Here is a 15,280-nt window from a genome sequence, read left to right as displayed (position 1 = left end):
AACCTCCGCCTCCTGGGTTCAAGCAATTCTCCTGCCCCAGCCTCCCGAGTAGCTGGGACTACAGGCTCGTGCCACCATGCCAGATAATTTTTGTATTTTTAGTAGAGACGGGGTTTCACCATGTTGACCAGGATGGTCTCGATCTCTTGACCTTGTGATCCACCCGCCTCGGCTTCCCAAAGTGCTGGGATTACAGGCGTGAGTCACCGCGCCCGGCCTCAGACAAGGTTTTTAATCTGCAGGTCGCGTCCAGAGGAGCCTGCCCAGCCCTGCTCTCTCACATACAAACCTGTCTTTGGCCAGAGAAAGTTCCAGAAACCCCAAAATAGCTGCTGACACTGACTGCCTGGATCCTAAGGACAGTAATAGCAGTAGTCACAGCAGCAGGCGAGCGTTCTGGCCTCTTCTCTGTGTCTTCTCTGTGTCTCATCTGCCCTGTCCAGAAGTGTCGGAGGGGGTTGCTGGGCACTGGGCACTGGGCCCCAGCCCCGGCTCTGTCCTGACCCAGCTGAGGCATGGACGCCGGCCCGGGAGTCCAGGAGCAACTGTCAGAGCCGCAGTCCTAGCCTCGCATCTGGCTGGCGTGAGGGCGGCTTCCTCAAGCCCCATCTCTGAAAACTGAATCCCGCTCAGCCCAGCCCAGGGCCTCCTGGGAACGGTCCCCAGACCCTGCGGGCTGAAGTTCTTCGCCCTGGGTTTCCTGCCACGTGGCCCCTCTCCTGTCCATAGCCTGTGGCCACAGCTGAGCCTGACCGCAGGTGGGCCGTTACCCTCTGACACTGGCTGGGCCGGCCCCAAGGTGCCCTCCTGGATCCACAGGGCCGCCTGCCTGTCCTTACAGAAACCAAGGAACAGAAAACTTCCCCTCAGGGAAGACCACACGGGCCTGACAGCAGAGGGCCTGGCCTTCCCGGTCACCCCGGGGCCCCGGGCCAGCCTCCTGCCCATCAACTTCCCATGGTTTGCTCCAAGGTCATCCAACACAGTGGAGCCTCACTTGGAATTTGGGACGTGAAAGCCAGGCGCTGTCCCTGAGGCTGGCGGCTGGCGGTGCTTAACTCTGAGGCGTCAAGGGAATTTCAGAGGCCTCCACACATCAGGGTTGCAGGGCTTGGGGTGGGGCTCACGAGGGCTTCACCGCCGCCTTGAGGGGCCGTGGCTCCATCTGCCCGTCCTGCCTGCTGGCCCTGAGGGCCTCTGCCTCTGGGTCTGTCAGGGGAGCAAGGGCTGGTGGGGCAGCAAGGAGGGGGTCTTCCCGGCCTCCCACATGTGCCTGTCATGAGGGCCTCCCAAGTGCCCTGTGGCCAGGCTCTACCTGCTCTCGAGTGACCCACGTCCAGGGTGGGAAGCAGCTGTGTGGCCAGGAAGTCCAGCTGTCCTGGCCCGTCCACAGCAGGGCTTCCTGGAACCACCCACTGGTCACCCCCCTGCTCACACGCAAAAACAACCCTCCCAACGCCACCCCTGCAGGGTCTGCAGAGAGAGTTGGGGACTCTGTCATAAAATGCAAGGTGGCACTCTCCCTGCCTCGGCCTTGCTCCGCGCATGGCCATGCTTGGTCTGGTGGGACAAGGAGGGGGCTCTCCAGGAGCCGGCCGAGAAATGGGCCAGGCTGCAGGAATGGGCCTCTCACCCCACCAGGGCCACCAGTCCCCCTTCCCTTTCAAGGAGGGTCGCCTGTCAGGAGCAGAGGCAACCCAAAACCCTCTGTGCAGAGCTTGGAATGACCCCTTATCGGAGCCAGCACAGGGGACTCGGGGTGCAGCCTCGAGGGGCCTCGAACCCAAGCCCCGCCGCACTCATTAGCAGATGAGATTCAGTAACAAACAGCAGCTTTTAGCAGCTTTATCTAACCTCGGGAAGGTAAGATTAACACCTTTGGCGGAGGGAAAGTTAAGACTCCGGGGCCTCTGCCCTGCGGTTCCCATTCCCCGCCGTGAAACCAGAGAGCCCCTCGTGGCCCTGCTGTCTGCACCCCGATTCTCTGAGCTCCCTCACGCTTATGCTTTCTCTTAGGCCTTTTGTTCATGGGGACACTGGGCGGAATGTGCAGGCCCCCCCACCCCCCGCCACCCCTCTCCCCACACCACACACACACTCCCGCAGGCACACGCACGCTCTGGGAAGCGCTGGGTGCTCCGGCCGGGATTCCACGGCTCACGCGGGCTCACGGGCAGAGACGCGGCGTCTCCGGGGCTCTGAGATATTAACAATCTCCCATCGTCGCGGATTCACTTGTGGCTGCTCAGATTTCCCCGGCCCGGAAGAAGCTGCCCCACGTGCGCCTCAGAACAGAAATCCAGGAGAAGTCGCCCGGTCGGAGGGGAGAGCAAGCTGGCCTGGCTCAAGTTTGCGTTTTCTTAGGCTGCAGGCTTAGGGCCTGGGCCTCCCGTTTTTGCAAAATGAATTGTCAGCCGAGTGGATGCAACAAAATTTGGAGGTTCAGAGGACACCACCCCATGTATCTCAGTCAGTCTTATTTTTAAAGTCGTGTCAAATCACTTCCAGGGAAAAAAATCGATCTGTCTCTGACAGCTTTTCCTCCTGCTAATGTGATAAATAAATAATTAGCCACATTGTCGGGCTGTTTCATTAAAGAAAAGGATGGCTGGATGGGCCGGGCAGAGAGACCGAGTGGAAAGCGAGGGTCGGCCGTAAATCCCGGCGCTCCGCGGCACCATTTGTATTCCGTCAGTCACTCGCTGTTCGCTCAGCCTGGGCTGGGAACTGAATACCCCATTCAGAGAGGCACTCGCACGGCGTGTTATTGCAATTTAATATTTTCACACACAGACACATCATTATCTCGGAACCCGACCCCGGCAGCATAATTCTGTAATTTTTCAAGAGGGCCTAATTTTTCTAACGCAGGCACCAGGGCCCGGGATTATCTAAACAGCCCCGTTTCCTCTTTGTTTCTTCTCAGGGGTTACAGGCGTGCGGAGAGGTGCTCAGGAGCACTGCCGCCTCTCCACCTTTGAACTTTTCCGGTCTATTCTCCCACCACGACCAGCTGCAGAACGGCTTTGGGCCGGGTGGGCACGAGCCGCTGAGGCGGCCGGCTCTGGCGCCACGGAGGCCTAAGGGCCGCACTGCAGCCAGGGCAAGTGGCTCTCTCGAGGCACAAGAGGGCAGGAAGCTGGGTGATGTTGCCGAGCCACAGAAGCAGGCAGCTTGGCGGGCGCTCTTGGGCCGCCGTCAGAAGCACGCTTGCCTGCAGGTGTGCAAGTGCGCAGAGGACACGCACGTGTGCACGCTCCCTGGAGACAACCTCGACATCCAGCCAGAGGAAGGGGTGCGTGAGGGGCCACTGCTCCCTGAAGCAGCGTCAGCTCTGGCCAAGAAAACCCCCTCCGGTTTTCAAGTAGTTCAGAAATGCATCCGCTTTCCCAGGAATAAGAAGCTGCAGGTGATGTGTGAGGCTAGAAATCTCCCGGGGATCCAGCTCCTGTGGAGGAGCAGGTGGCAAGGGACGGTGGCACAACCCTGGGGCCAGGCCGCTCCACGATGCTGGCTGCTGCCTGAAGCAGCGATACTGTCACCGAGTCAACAGACACACTCTGAATTACAGGCTTCCCTCCAAAAGGACCCCGGGACCTCCGGACAGCCCCCTGACGGGCCTGCAGCCGCACCCCGAGGGAGCCCTGTGCACACACAGGGGTGGCTAAGCCTGCCAGGCAGTGCGTGGGAGAGGGTTGACAGCAGCCCCTCTGATGTGGGGCTGGAAGGCGCTGGAAGGGGCTGGAAGGGCTCTCGGGCCAACCCTGCCCAGAGATGCTGACAGAGCCGAGACCTCTCCTCCCCATCATGAGCCTTCACTCTGAGGGAAACAGGCCCGGGCAGCGGCAGAGACTCCCGGACCCGGCTCCATCAGGGGAGGCATGGGCAGCAGGGAGTGAAATAAGGATTAATGCCCGGAGCCATTGGAGACAGTCACGCCGCCATCCTGTTTGCCCGGGACGGCCGCAGCCACCCTGCGGTCACCATTTGGGCTCCTCCGGTGAGCATCATTTTTGGTCTTTGTTTAAATGCTTTACAGACTGATGCGGCCGGCCTCTCCGACGAGGCCGTGACAGCCCGGTGGCCAGGCAGAAATGCCTGGGCGTTTTTCAACACATTCCCCTTTCCCTGGGAGACCCGGCCACAGGAGCCACGGCGGAGTCTATCGTTGAAAGCCATAGTCACTGGAGCACCGGCTGGCAGGTCTGGATGCAGACGCAGGGATTCAACCGTGCCACAGGCAAGAGTTCCTGGGCACATCAGAGCCCCCTCTTCATGCAGGCACCCCGTCATCCCGCCCCTGTGCTAAAACTCTGGCCGTGTCCTGCCTGCCACAGGTACTAGAGAAGTGAATTTCATTCGAACCACCAAATTAAAAAGAGAGAGACAGAGGCTCACGGCCCCAAAGAAAATGACATAACCCTCCTCTCTGGCTGCCTCCCTCCCTCCCTCTCTTCTGGGCCTTTCTAATTTGAACCAGGGCTGGGAACAGGCACCACCACCCCAGTGCAAACAGGAGCCTCTGAGCCGCGTGTCTCTAGTGGCAGGGGCTGGGATGAGCTGCTGGTCAGATTCTGGCGTTCCTGCCATCTTGGACACCGATGTCCGGACCCCGGGGCAAGGGCCTGCTCCCCAGTGAGGACGGAGTCTGGTGTGGAACTGCTGAGTCCCTGACCTGCCACGGCAGGAGGCAGCCTGTACCCCCGAGAGCTCAGGGACCCTGTCTCCCTCCGGGTGGGCCCTGGCATGCATCCTGCAGCTGGAGAGGTCCTCTGCCCCCCAACATGCCCATCTCGGAGCCCAGCACACTGGAGTCCCACCACACCACGCTTGGCACCGAGGGAGATGATGGACCGATGGGCATGGAACACGAAGAAGCACCCGACCCCTGCGGGAACTGGGAGGCCTCTGATAAGCAAAGAAATGGCGCGTGCCAGCGGCTGCTTCCAACCAGGACAGAGGCATGGACGGAAGGGACCCAGTGAGGCGAGGGCCGGAGAGGCTCCCACTGCGCGTAGAAGGGGCCGGAACAGATCCCGGCACCTGTGCTTCCTAGCTGGAAATGAGGAGCCAACAATCGCTGCACATTTCACGGCAGGGCTGGGTTACAAGGCAGGAGTCAAAGGGGTTCTTTTGCTGCAGCAGAGGGAAGACCCCAGGGTGGTTGGTCTCATGCTGCGGCCCGGGCTCTGCTTCAGCAATGCCTCGGGGCTGGTGGTCCACACTCGGGGCCTGGTCTGTGAGCCCCTGCATCCTGCACACCCCTGCACACCCGCCCCCCACAACCCCCACAAAAGCTGGGGCTGAGGACTGACCCATCAGCTTCCCAAACAGGCCAAGGAGATCAAAGCCAAACTCCCCACCTGGCTGCCTGGCTGATTGGAGGAGACGCCGCAAAGCACCCCAGCCTGGCTCCAGGACCCAGGAAAAAAGCACCCACTAAACACCCTGGTGGACCTTCCAGATCCTTCCGTGCAGACCCCCTGCTGGAGGAGCAGGTTCACACATGTGTGGACACCTCAGCACCTCGACCAAGTTCAAACTCACTTTTATTCTCCGAAGCGTCTCACCTTTACCTGGATTCACAAAGAGGAGGGTCAGCGTGCGGCCAGGGACCCCGGGAGAGCGGGCGCACACAGCGCAGTGTGAGGGTGAATGGAGCCCGGGTTTCTGGGGCTGCTGTGGGAAGCTGAGCCTGTGTCATGGGGCAGGGCCAGGCCCCACCGGAGACCTTGCCGCCAGCCTCCAGGAGGCCTGTGGACCAGGACTTGACACTAGCCCCAAGCATCCAGCTTTGTTATTTGTCTAAAGTGGGAAAGGGGACAGAGCTCCTGATTGCCCGACTCCAAAGCACACCGAATGGAAAGCCGGCTGCAGGCCTGCGGACCTCCCCGGCGGGGGTCACTTCAACGCGGACGGGACCCAGAGCCAGAGGTTTGGGGAGAGTCATCCAAGACACAGAGCAGCCCCTCTGAGAAGCAAGAAGGGGCTTCAGACCCAGAGTCGTGTCCCCCGAAAACACCCACCATCACCCCATGTTGAAATCCATTATAGAATATAAATTTGGTGTCAGAGGAGAACACCAAATCTAATGAAATCCATCCACATAAGTCAGAAGGCTAAGGAGGAGGGACAGGGAATAGTCCTTCATGTGCCCAAGAAAGCTGAGTAAGTTTCCGGGAATTACCTAAGAAACCCCGGTAAAGCCTGGAAAACCCTGTCATCCTCACACCCAAGGGAAGGCAGCCCTGGTCCCTGGCCTGCAACGAAGCCCCTGAGCCCATTCCTTCCTGTTCATGCCCCTGGCACTACCTGCGGGCAAGGAAGGAGACAGACACCCTCGGATCCTTGGAGAAGCCCCAGGCTCCAGTGCTTCTGCCAGGAGACGCCGAGAGCAGACAGAGGCCGAGCCCATGTGCCCCTGCTCTGGGACGCACAGACACCTTCCCCAAGCCACTCCACTTGGGGAACAGCCGGCAGCCACTCGCAAAGACTTCCGTGGCACAACTCAGCTTCCTCACAGCGTCTCGGAAGCAGAAGCAAACCCTTCCCTTGTCTCCTCTGCCCTGACAGATCCTCTGAGGGCCCTAGGTCTACACCAGCCAGACAGGGAGCAAGCACCCCACACCCTCCCTGCATCCGCTGCAGAGTCGGTGCAGATGTGGCCAGGGCTGCATCAGATCGTAACACACATGCACACTGGGGCACACACACACACACATGCTTGGACACACCCCTTCACACACCCACGCTTGACGGAGCGTGGTCTGGAGCTACACAGTGCGCTGGGAAGCGTGTTATCTCAAGAGGAGCGTGGGTCTGGTGGGTTTCCTCACAGCGGGCTCAGAAAGCCGCTCTGCCAAGCAGGGTTGGAGGTGGGCAGGGCAGAGGCTGCTCCTGCTTCTGCACGTTTGAAGCGGGGACCCTGCGCTTGGGGCTTGGCTCATTCCTGGTCAAGCCTGGTGTGCGCCGCCTCCTCCCCCAGGAGGTGGACAGAGGGTGGCAGCTGGGGAGGGTTCTGCAGCCCTGGCCTCTGGGTCCCCTCTGGCCCGAGGCGGATGGCAAATGAGCCTGCCACCGCACCCGCCACTCCGCCTCAAGAGTGGGGTTCAGGCCAGCATGAAAAAGTGACCCCTCCTCACCGGGTTCGTTTAAACACAGCCTCCACCATCTCCACCCAGAGAGGTGCGTGTGCAGGCTTGGAAGCGGAAAACACGCGTGGGACGGCAGAGCCTTGTGCCGAGGAGATGAAACAGTCCCCAGGACCCAGCCATGTTTTAAAATGATTATAAATTATTTTAACAGTGCATTTGCAAAGGGTTATAAAAACAGCCATAATATATTTTTTTCCTTAGATTCTAGAATTACCAGTGTGACAGCTAATGCAATAATGATTTGTTTCAAATGCCAGTGTTTAAGCTGTATAAAGCTGATTTTATACATTTTTCCAGTAGGCCGCATTGTAGTTAATGAAATTAAACACACCAATCGCATTTGTCCCCAGGGGACGAGGAACTGAACACACCACTGGTTTATTTTTTTATTAAAATAAATTGCAGCCGGCAAGATGGACTAATTGCATACAGAATTGAAAAAGAAACATTCCATTGATATAATTAAGCCAATTTTCATGGACAGAAATAGTTATAGTGGATATAAAATAAGCAAAACCTTCACCAGAATCTGACTTCCCTCCTTTTTTGCCCAAAATGTTAAGTATTAAACAAATATGGCGGTGGAGCTGCCGTATCTTCAGGCCCCGGGGCACCGCTCCCGCGGCTTGGGAGAGGCCGGCCAGGCGGGCCAGGCCAGGCACCTCCAGAGTGTGGAGGATTTGATGGTAAAGCCCAGGAGTGAAGTGGTCACAGCAGGCAGAGGCCTCCCCTCCCCTGCGCTGGGCCCACCAGAGCTTGGGAGCCCTCCTGGCCCAGAATGGCCACCGGGGCCCTGGCTGCAGCCTAGGAAGTGCCCAGGCTTGAGGAGCAGCGGCCTATGCCAGGCTGGACCAGGGACGTCAGCTGCCAGCCCCTTCCGCCCTGTAGCTCAGACCAGCAGGGCAGGAAAAGCCCCACCTCCCCCTGCCTGCTGGGGCGGGGGTGAATATTTCCCTCCAGATCCGTGGGGTGCTGAAGGGCACGTCCTGCCCCTTCTGGGCCAACCCAAGCCTCTTGCACTGTTCCTGGCGAAGGCAGTAAGCGAGGGGGTGTGGAAGGTGCAGGCCAGGCCGCCCGACTAAGGCTTCTGCTTGTCTGTGCCTGCCCTTGGGGAGAGGACACCCACAGCAGGGGCAGGAGGGGTGGGGGACAGAGCCAGCAGGAGTCCAGACCCATCGAAGCAGGAATCCAGCCTGCAGGTGCGAGGCCACTCCCACGCTGGGCGCACGTGACGCCCCGCCGGCTTTTTAAGAACAGACCTGATACAAGTTGAGCACTGGCCTTGAGAAGATGCTTAAACCCAGACACATTAAAAAAAAAAAAAAAAAAAAAACACCCTACTGAATTCACGGCAGCCTGCGGTGCCCCGTGGGGGAGGGGAGTGCTGCGTTAGAAACCCTAGAGGTCTTCATTTCTCCGAATTTCAGCCGAGCCCTCACTTGGCTGTGTGGCCTCCCAAAAGTAACTCCACCTCTCTGAGCCTGGGGTTTCTCACTCCCAAAAGTGGTGCCTGCTCCTCCGCACTCCATCCTCCCAGTGTCATAGAAGGGAGGAGGGGTCCGGTCCCCCAGGTGCACTGGGACATCTTTAAAAAGTCCTGCGTGTCCCCGAGGGAGCCGGGGCTGCGGATCAGACTGGATCTACCTTCTCCGCGACGCTGTGCAGGCGGGTCTGCCCTCGAAATCCGGGCTCCCGCCCTCTGCCTCGGTTTCTCTGCACCGTCTTCCCTCCCCACACAGCTCCTACCTGAACCCAAGCGGCGCGCGCTCCAGGGTCTCTCGGGGCGCAGGTCGGGGATGCCACAGGGAAGCGGCGCGAGCGGGGGCCTGGCGCCCACGGGGTCTCGCATGAGGCCGAGGGTCCGGGGTTCGGGACGCAGAGGCCGCCCTTCTCCGCCAGGGAGGCCAGGAGGAGGGGACCCTGGGGTTCAAGCTGGGGCTCTAGAGGGGCGGGCGCCGCTCCCGCCGGGCCAGGGTCTGGGGCGCCGGCTGCGCGGTGGAGAGGCGGGCGCTGCTCGCGCGGCGCGATAGTTGGCCGCGACTTTGTGCGCGGGGAGCGGGAAGTCGGCTGCGACCACCGGCCGGCCCGGGGCCCCAGGCCCCGCTCCCCGACCCGGCCCGCGCAGTCTGAGGTCCTCGGCCGCCCGAGTCTGCGCCCGCGGCCGCCGCTGCACCACGGCGAGGCCCCAGCCAGCTGGCTTCGCTGCGAAGTTTCTTTCCCGCACGGGGAAGTCGCCCGAGCTGCTCCCGGTCCTCCCGCGCCGGCGACGGGAGCTGCAGCTTCCAAGACTCGTTACACGGGTTTGATTCAAAACCTGATAAATTGTATTTAACGCTATTTGAAATTTTTAAAACGAAATTATTCAAAAGATTTTTAATCCTGGATAATTTTTGTTGAAACTCTAATTATACATCACCTTAATTACCAGCCCCAGCCCCCCAAGGATCCCTAATTGCCTCCTAATTGAATAAAACAGGGGGCTAATCGGGCCCTCCGCGGCCCAGCGAGCTGCCACCAGCCTGGCCTCCCCTGAGGGGCCTGGTGGGGGGAGCCCCTGGCTGCCCAGCCACCGTCACCCAGCCTCCCGGCAGAAACGGCAGACCTGGTCCCCTGCCCTGCGCACTGCCCAGAGGAGGACTCAGGAGCCGAGGAAACCTTGGGGCCAGGAGGGGCCAGGAGGCTGAGCGCCACCTGCTCTGGAGAGCTGCTCGCAGGACAAGGAGGGAGGCCCTGGGTGGGAGTCTGGTGGTCGGTGAGCCCAGGGCAAGGCCAGCGCCTGTCCCCAGGAAGCCCACCCAGCAGTTACTCCACAAGCCAGCTTGGCAAGCCCCCTCCTGCCAGCTTCCCAGCCGCAGCACACCTGCCCACCGGGAGCAGAGGGAGGGCCCGTGGCGACACAGTCCACTGCAGCGGGGCACCAGGCCCTGGCGGCCAGCCCTGCACTCCACCCCTCCACTCTCCACCGCAGCCTCTGTGTTTTCGTCCGAAGCGGGGCAAGACGCTGGACTCCCGCCGGACGCTTCCTGGCGCTGCTGCCCTCACCGGCCTCCTGACAGAAGGCAGACATCCTGGCTCTGGGGAGGGGACTGGTGTAAGGGGCTAATTTCCCCAGGGAGGGTGGGAGAAGGGAGGGCCCAGCCAGCCTGGCCTGTTTCTGCAAGAAGGAAGGAGGCTGTGAGCTGGGCCTCCAGCCCCGCTCACCTCTACCCTGTCTCAAGCACACCTTCCACACACAGCACCCTCAAACACAAGCAAGACACTCGCAGTCCCCACAGTGGGGCTGCTGCTCCCCCACCCCAGGGGCTAGATGGCAGTTGCGGAGCGGACATTCCCCCAGCCCTGGGGTATGCGGCGTCTAGGACCGGGTCTGTCACCTAGATGGGGCTCAGGCCTCAAGGGGCAGCTCTGATGGGGGCGCTGGCTGCGACCCTCTCCCAGGCCACATCTTCCACCTGCACAGGGGGGGTGACAGTCGGGAGGGCACCCTGGCGGTGCTAACACCCCACCTGCCCACCTGAATCGTAACAGCCCTGGAAACAATGAGCTTTTGTTAGGCATTTAGTTTGTAAATGTGGGGCCACCGCTGCCACTTCCCCACCGGCCTGCAGGGAGCTGGCTTCAGTAGGGAGTATCCTGTCCCTTGAACTGTCCTTATTCTGTTCCTGGCCCCCAGGCTCAGGTGGAGGAGGCTGTGGATTTCCCGTCAGCTGAGACGCAGCCTCGGCCTGAGTACTCCGGTGGCCACCTCTGTCCTTGGAAAGCTCCGCTGGGAGCCCTGGTCACCCCCAGAGCTGCTACCATTCAGCCCCTCACAGGACCAGGAGGAGCGACCCACTTGAGCTGAAGCCTGGATGGGGTCTCCAGAGAAACACAAACGAAATTACAGCCCCAGATGCACACGCGGGGGTGGCCCCTGAAACGGTGGGTCATGGGGTCACCGCCACTAGCCTGGTTGTTTTCCTGTGCCCAGCCTGAACACCAGCCTGGTAACCGTGACCTTGCCCCTGCCCCACCCCGCAGTCCCCTGACCGGGTCTGTATTGTGGGGAGGGGAGGACCGGCTGGCCGGAGTGCTGGCCCTACTGCCTCCAATTCAGGTAATAGTGACTGTGGTCCCCGGGGAAGTTAACATCTGCTTAAAATATCGCCTGATGAAATGAAATTCTTCAGCGGATCCTGCCTTGCTCAGGGCAGGCAGTGTGATCCTGAACCTGCCTCAGCCACCTTGGGGGGGCCTGGGGACAGCGGTCCCAGCTGTGGAGCCCGGAAGGAGGGGTTCCCAGCGCTCAGCCAAGTGTGGATGCAGGGCCGAGGCCTGGCAGTCACCTCCCATGGGGTTTTCCTCACTAAAGACTCTCGGGAAAAGGAAGCCAGCGCTCGGCGCTCCCGCTGGGCCCCGCTCTCCGGCCTCCGGGCCAGGCAACCAGACAGCCGCCAGGCACCAGTTCTGGTCCTGAGCAGACCCGGTCCCCGGCAACCTTCCCCACCTGGCAGAGGTGGGGCGGGCGGGGAGCTGGGGCCAGGCGGGCGCCCGGCGCGCAGGGGCCTCTCGGAAGTTTCCGGGGCCGCGCGGGTGCACCGAGTCGGCCTCTCGCTTGCAGCGAAGGCCCGGCGACAGCACAGCGGCTTTCCACTTTCTCGCTCCAGCTTTGGGCCCTGCCGGGGCGAGGGCCTGACCTGGCGGCCTGCACGCAGCCCGGTGGTCCAGACTCTGAGAAGGTCCGCGGTGCACACGCAGAACCGAACCCGAACACGCACACGCACACCCCACGCGCAGAGGGCCCGCAGCGCCCTGCACAGACAGCCCCTGCGCGTCGGCCGCGAAACGCCCGGCCTTGTTCGCACCAAGAGGGGTCAGAGGTCACGGGAGGCCGAGGCCAAGGGCACCCGGCGGCGGAGCCCGGCGGGGAGGGGGCGCCTCACTGAGGGGCCGCGCGCAGCCGACCGCGGAGCGCAGGGGCGTCCGGAACGACTCGGAGCTGCTTTTCCCAGCGCGCCGAGCGCGGGGCCTACGGCTGCAGGGCCGCTGTTGGGACGAGCCGGGCGGGTCCCGAGCCGAGGGAGCGGAGCTTCGGGAAACCGCCGCCAGCCCCGCACTCACCCCGGCTCACGCTTGGGGGTTCGGCCCCGGGTGGCCGCGAGGCCGGCCTGGCGGGACCCGGCCCCAGAGGCGCGGACGGAACGGCGTGGGTCGGGCGGGGACCTCGAGGGGAGCGGCCCGGGCGCCTCTGCCGCGGGTGGGCGGGCGGCCTGCGGAGGAGGGGGCGGCGGGAGCGGGCGGCGCGAGCGGGCGGCGCCGATGCCGCTCCGCGCGGCGCTGGCCGCTTCGCTGCAGCCGGGGCATCGGCGGGGCTGCGGGAGCCGCGCTCGCCGGCCCGCGGCGCCGCCCGCCCCCACCTGCCCGCCTCGGCGGCCGCAGTCCCCAGGCCCACGGGCCCACAGCGGATGGCGCCGGCGGCCGGGGCGCGGGATGCGCGCGGGCTGCTCGGAGGCGCGGCGGCGGCGGGCGAGGGCGAGGGCGCGGGCGGCGGGAGCACCCGGCTCGCGGGAGGGACCGGCTGGCGGCAGGCAGGGCGCGCGGAGCCCGGGACTCGGCCGAGACGGAGCGAAAGAGAAAGTAAGACCGAGGACCGGGCGGTGCGGCCGGCGACAGTCGCCGCCGGGCCGGGCTGTGCCAGGCGAGCGGGTGCGGAGGGCTCCGCGCGGGCCTGAGGGCGACCGCGCCGGGTCGGGAGGTGGCGGGTGGGGACCCTCCTGTCGGAGGCACGGCCACCTCGGCTGCCCGCGCGGGCTGCCCGCCTCCCCGAGGAGCGCCCTCCACCACCACGCGGGGCAACGCCGGGACATAAACTTCACGGCCGCAGTTCCCAGCCCGGGCAAAAGTCTCCATTTTGCTCCCCAAGCGGCCGCGGCCGTTTCTGCCGTCGCCGCCCCTGCCCCTGCGCCCGCGGAGCCGGGTGGGCGCCGGCCCGCGCCCCCTCCTCCGCCCCTCCCCGGCTCGGGGTCTCCCTCCTCTGCGCCCGGCTGGCGGACGCCAAAGGCGGTGCTCTAGCGCCCACTATTTCAAAAGCCCGGAATATGATTTGACCAGGACTGAGAGCCACTGGGAGAGAGAGAGGGAGAGAGAGCGAGCGGGGAGGAAAAAGTTGCTCTCCCCTTTCGTCAACTTTTCGCTAACTTTCGCTTTTCGCTCCCCTCCACCCCCGGCCCTCCCCCTCCGCCCCCCTCCCCGGCCCCCACCGCGCGCCTCGGGTTCCCGGGCCCGAGCGCCTGACACTGTTGGGGGGGGAGGGGGTTCGGCGGGGAGGGGGCCGGCGCCTTCGGGGAGCGCGCGGCCCGGGCGCCCCGAGCCTCCGCGCCGGGCCCGGTCGCCCCGGAGCGCGGGAGGCGGAGCAGCCCCCCGGGCCGCGCGGCCGAGCCGGGGGCCCCGAGCCGCAGGCGCGCGGGCCGCGCCCCGACGCGCACCCCTGGCCCGGGCGCCCCGGCCCGGCGGCCCGGGCCCGGCGGCGCAGAGCGGCCGAGCGCGGGAGACTTACTTTTGGCTAGCTTCCTCGCCCTCGCCTTGGATCGCATGGTGTCGGCTCGCGGAATCCCTCTCCTCCTCCTTGAGTCCAGAAGCAGCCACACACTATCTTCATCTCCCCAGCATTGTCAGTTTGGACACCTTCGCACATGCGCACAGAGCACTCAATCTGACACCCCTCGCCGGGGCCAAAAAAACTTTGCAATGTATTCATCATCCTCATCGTCGCGCCGCCGCCGCCGCCGCCGCCGCCTCGGCGCGGGATTGGGGGGCTCTCCTCGGCCTTCCTGGTCTCCGTCTCACTTCTCTCTCCCCCCTCTCCCCCCCCTTTTCAGCGCAGCTCGTAACTGGCCCTTTAAGAAAACATTCTGTGCTGGGCGCTCCCGCCCGGGGCCCGCACCCCGGACACTTTAAAAGGACCCAGGTGGCCCCGGAGGCGAGGTGACTATCCCCCCACCCTGCCCCTGCCTCGCGTCGCGTCGCGCTGCGGCTCCCGCCCCAGCCGGGGCCGAAGACGGAGCCGAAGACGGGGTGGCGGCTGCGACTTCCTCGGATCTCGGGGCACGCGCGCCGAGAGTTCGGACGCGGGTCCGGGCGGGTTTTGCTGCGTTTTACTGCATTTTATGACTAATTAAAAAGCTTGGCGTTCCCCGTCGCCCCGGCCCGCTTTTCTCCCGTCCTTTCCCTCCCCTCGGCCCCGGTCCCCGCCCCGCGATCGCCGGAGGGGGCGTCGGGGTTCCCGCGCCAGAACCCGGCTCCTCCGAAGCCCCCTCCGGGCCCCGCCGCCCCCCTCGGGCCTCCCGGGCCCCCGCCTCCTCCCCTTCGCCCCCACCCAACGGCTGCTGCTTCGGGCTTCGCGGCTCAAAAACAACAGCGGAGGCGCCGCCAGCTCCGCGCTCCGCCACTGCCCAGGCCGGCGGGCGGCCCTCGGACCCGCCGCCCTCGGTCCTGCGCGGAGCTGCGGAGGCCAACACGCCCCGCGCGGGGGCACAGCGCGGGGGCGGCGGTCCGAACACCGGGCGTCCTCGGCGGATCGTCCCCGCCCGCGCGCTCCTGCCGCTGCACCCCCGCCGGGCTCCGCCGCGCCCCCAGGTGAGTGACTGACTGCGCGAGCGCCCGAGCTGGGCCACTTTCGGGGACCCGGGCCTCTGGGAACGCTCCCCTCTGGGCTCTCGGGCCCAGGTGCGTAGGGGGCGGAAGGGCAGGCTGCGCAGGTGGAGCAGCGCGGGCGGGAGCGGAGCAGGCGCTTCCTCTGCCCCTGCAGCCCCCAAACTCCGAGACGCCGCGGAGGAGGGGCCGGGCTGGGTGCAGGCAGGGTGGCCCCGGCCCAGGAGCCTGGCGGCCTCAGTGCGATTTCTCATCTGAGAATCTGGGAATCGAGAATGAACTGGAAGGAAACCAAGGCGCTGCCCTGGCCCAGTCGCTCCCCCGCGCGCCCTCTTGGAGCACCGAAGTGCTGCCCGGCCACGGGACCGGGAGCTGCCGCAGCGTCAGCCTCAGCCCGGAGCAGGGGTTGCGCCCGCGGTGCGGGGGGTCTCTCCGCGGCCCCGCGAGGCTCCTGCCGTGCCCTCCCTGCCCTTTGTTGTGTAATGAGACCTGTGGCG

General features: G+C 64.1%; 1 protein-coding gene across 1 annotated transcript in view; it reads right to left on the bottom strand.

Moving 5' to 3' along the window:
• PRDM16 (PR/SET domain 16) overlaps nucleotides 1-13,877 on the bottom strand; it is a 368,424-nt gene extending 354,547 nt beyond the window's left edge. The window contains exon 1 of the mRNA XM_064363712.1: nucleotides 13,690-13,877. Within this exon, the coding sequence (XP_064219782.1) occupies nucleotides 13,690-13,726 (37 nt within the window). The 5' untranslated portion in view covers nucleotides 13,727-13,877. The remainder of the gene's footprint in view (nucleotides 1-13,689) is intronic.
• Between the last annotated feature and the right edge of the window lie 1,403 nt (nucleotides 13,878-15,280).

This window comes from Aotus nancymaae, unplaced genomic scaffold (genome assembly GCF_030222135.1).
Source record: "Aotus nancymaae isolate 86718 unplaced genomic scaffold, 86718_ANA_hifiasm-v0.15.2.pri h1tg000053l, whole genome shotgun sequence".
Classification (NCBI taxonomy): Eukaryota; Metazoa; Chordata; class Mammalia; order Primates; family Aotidae; genus Aotus; species Aotus nancymaae.
This window is presented reverse-complemented; position numbering and strand designations above follow the sequence as displayed.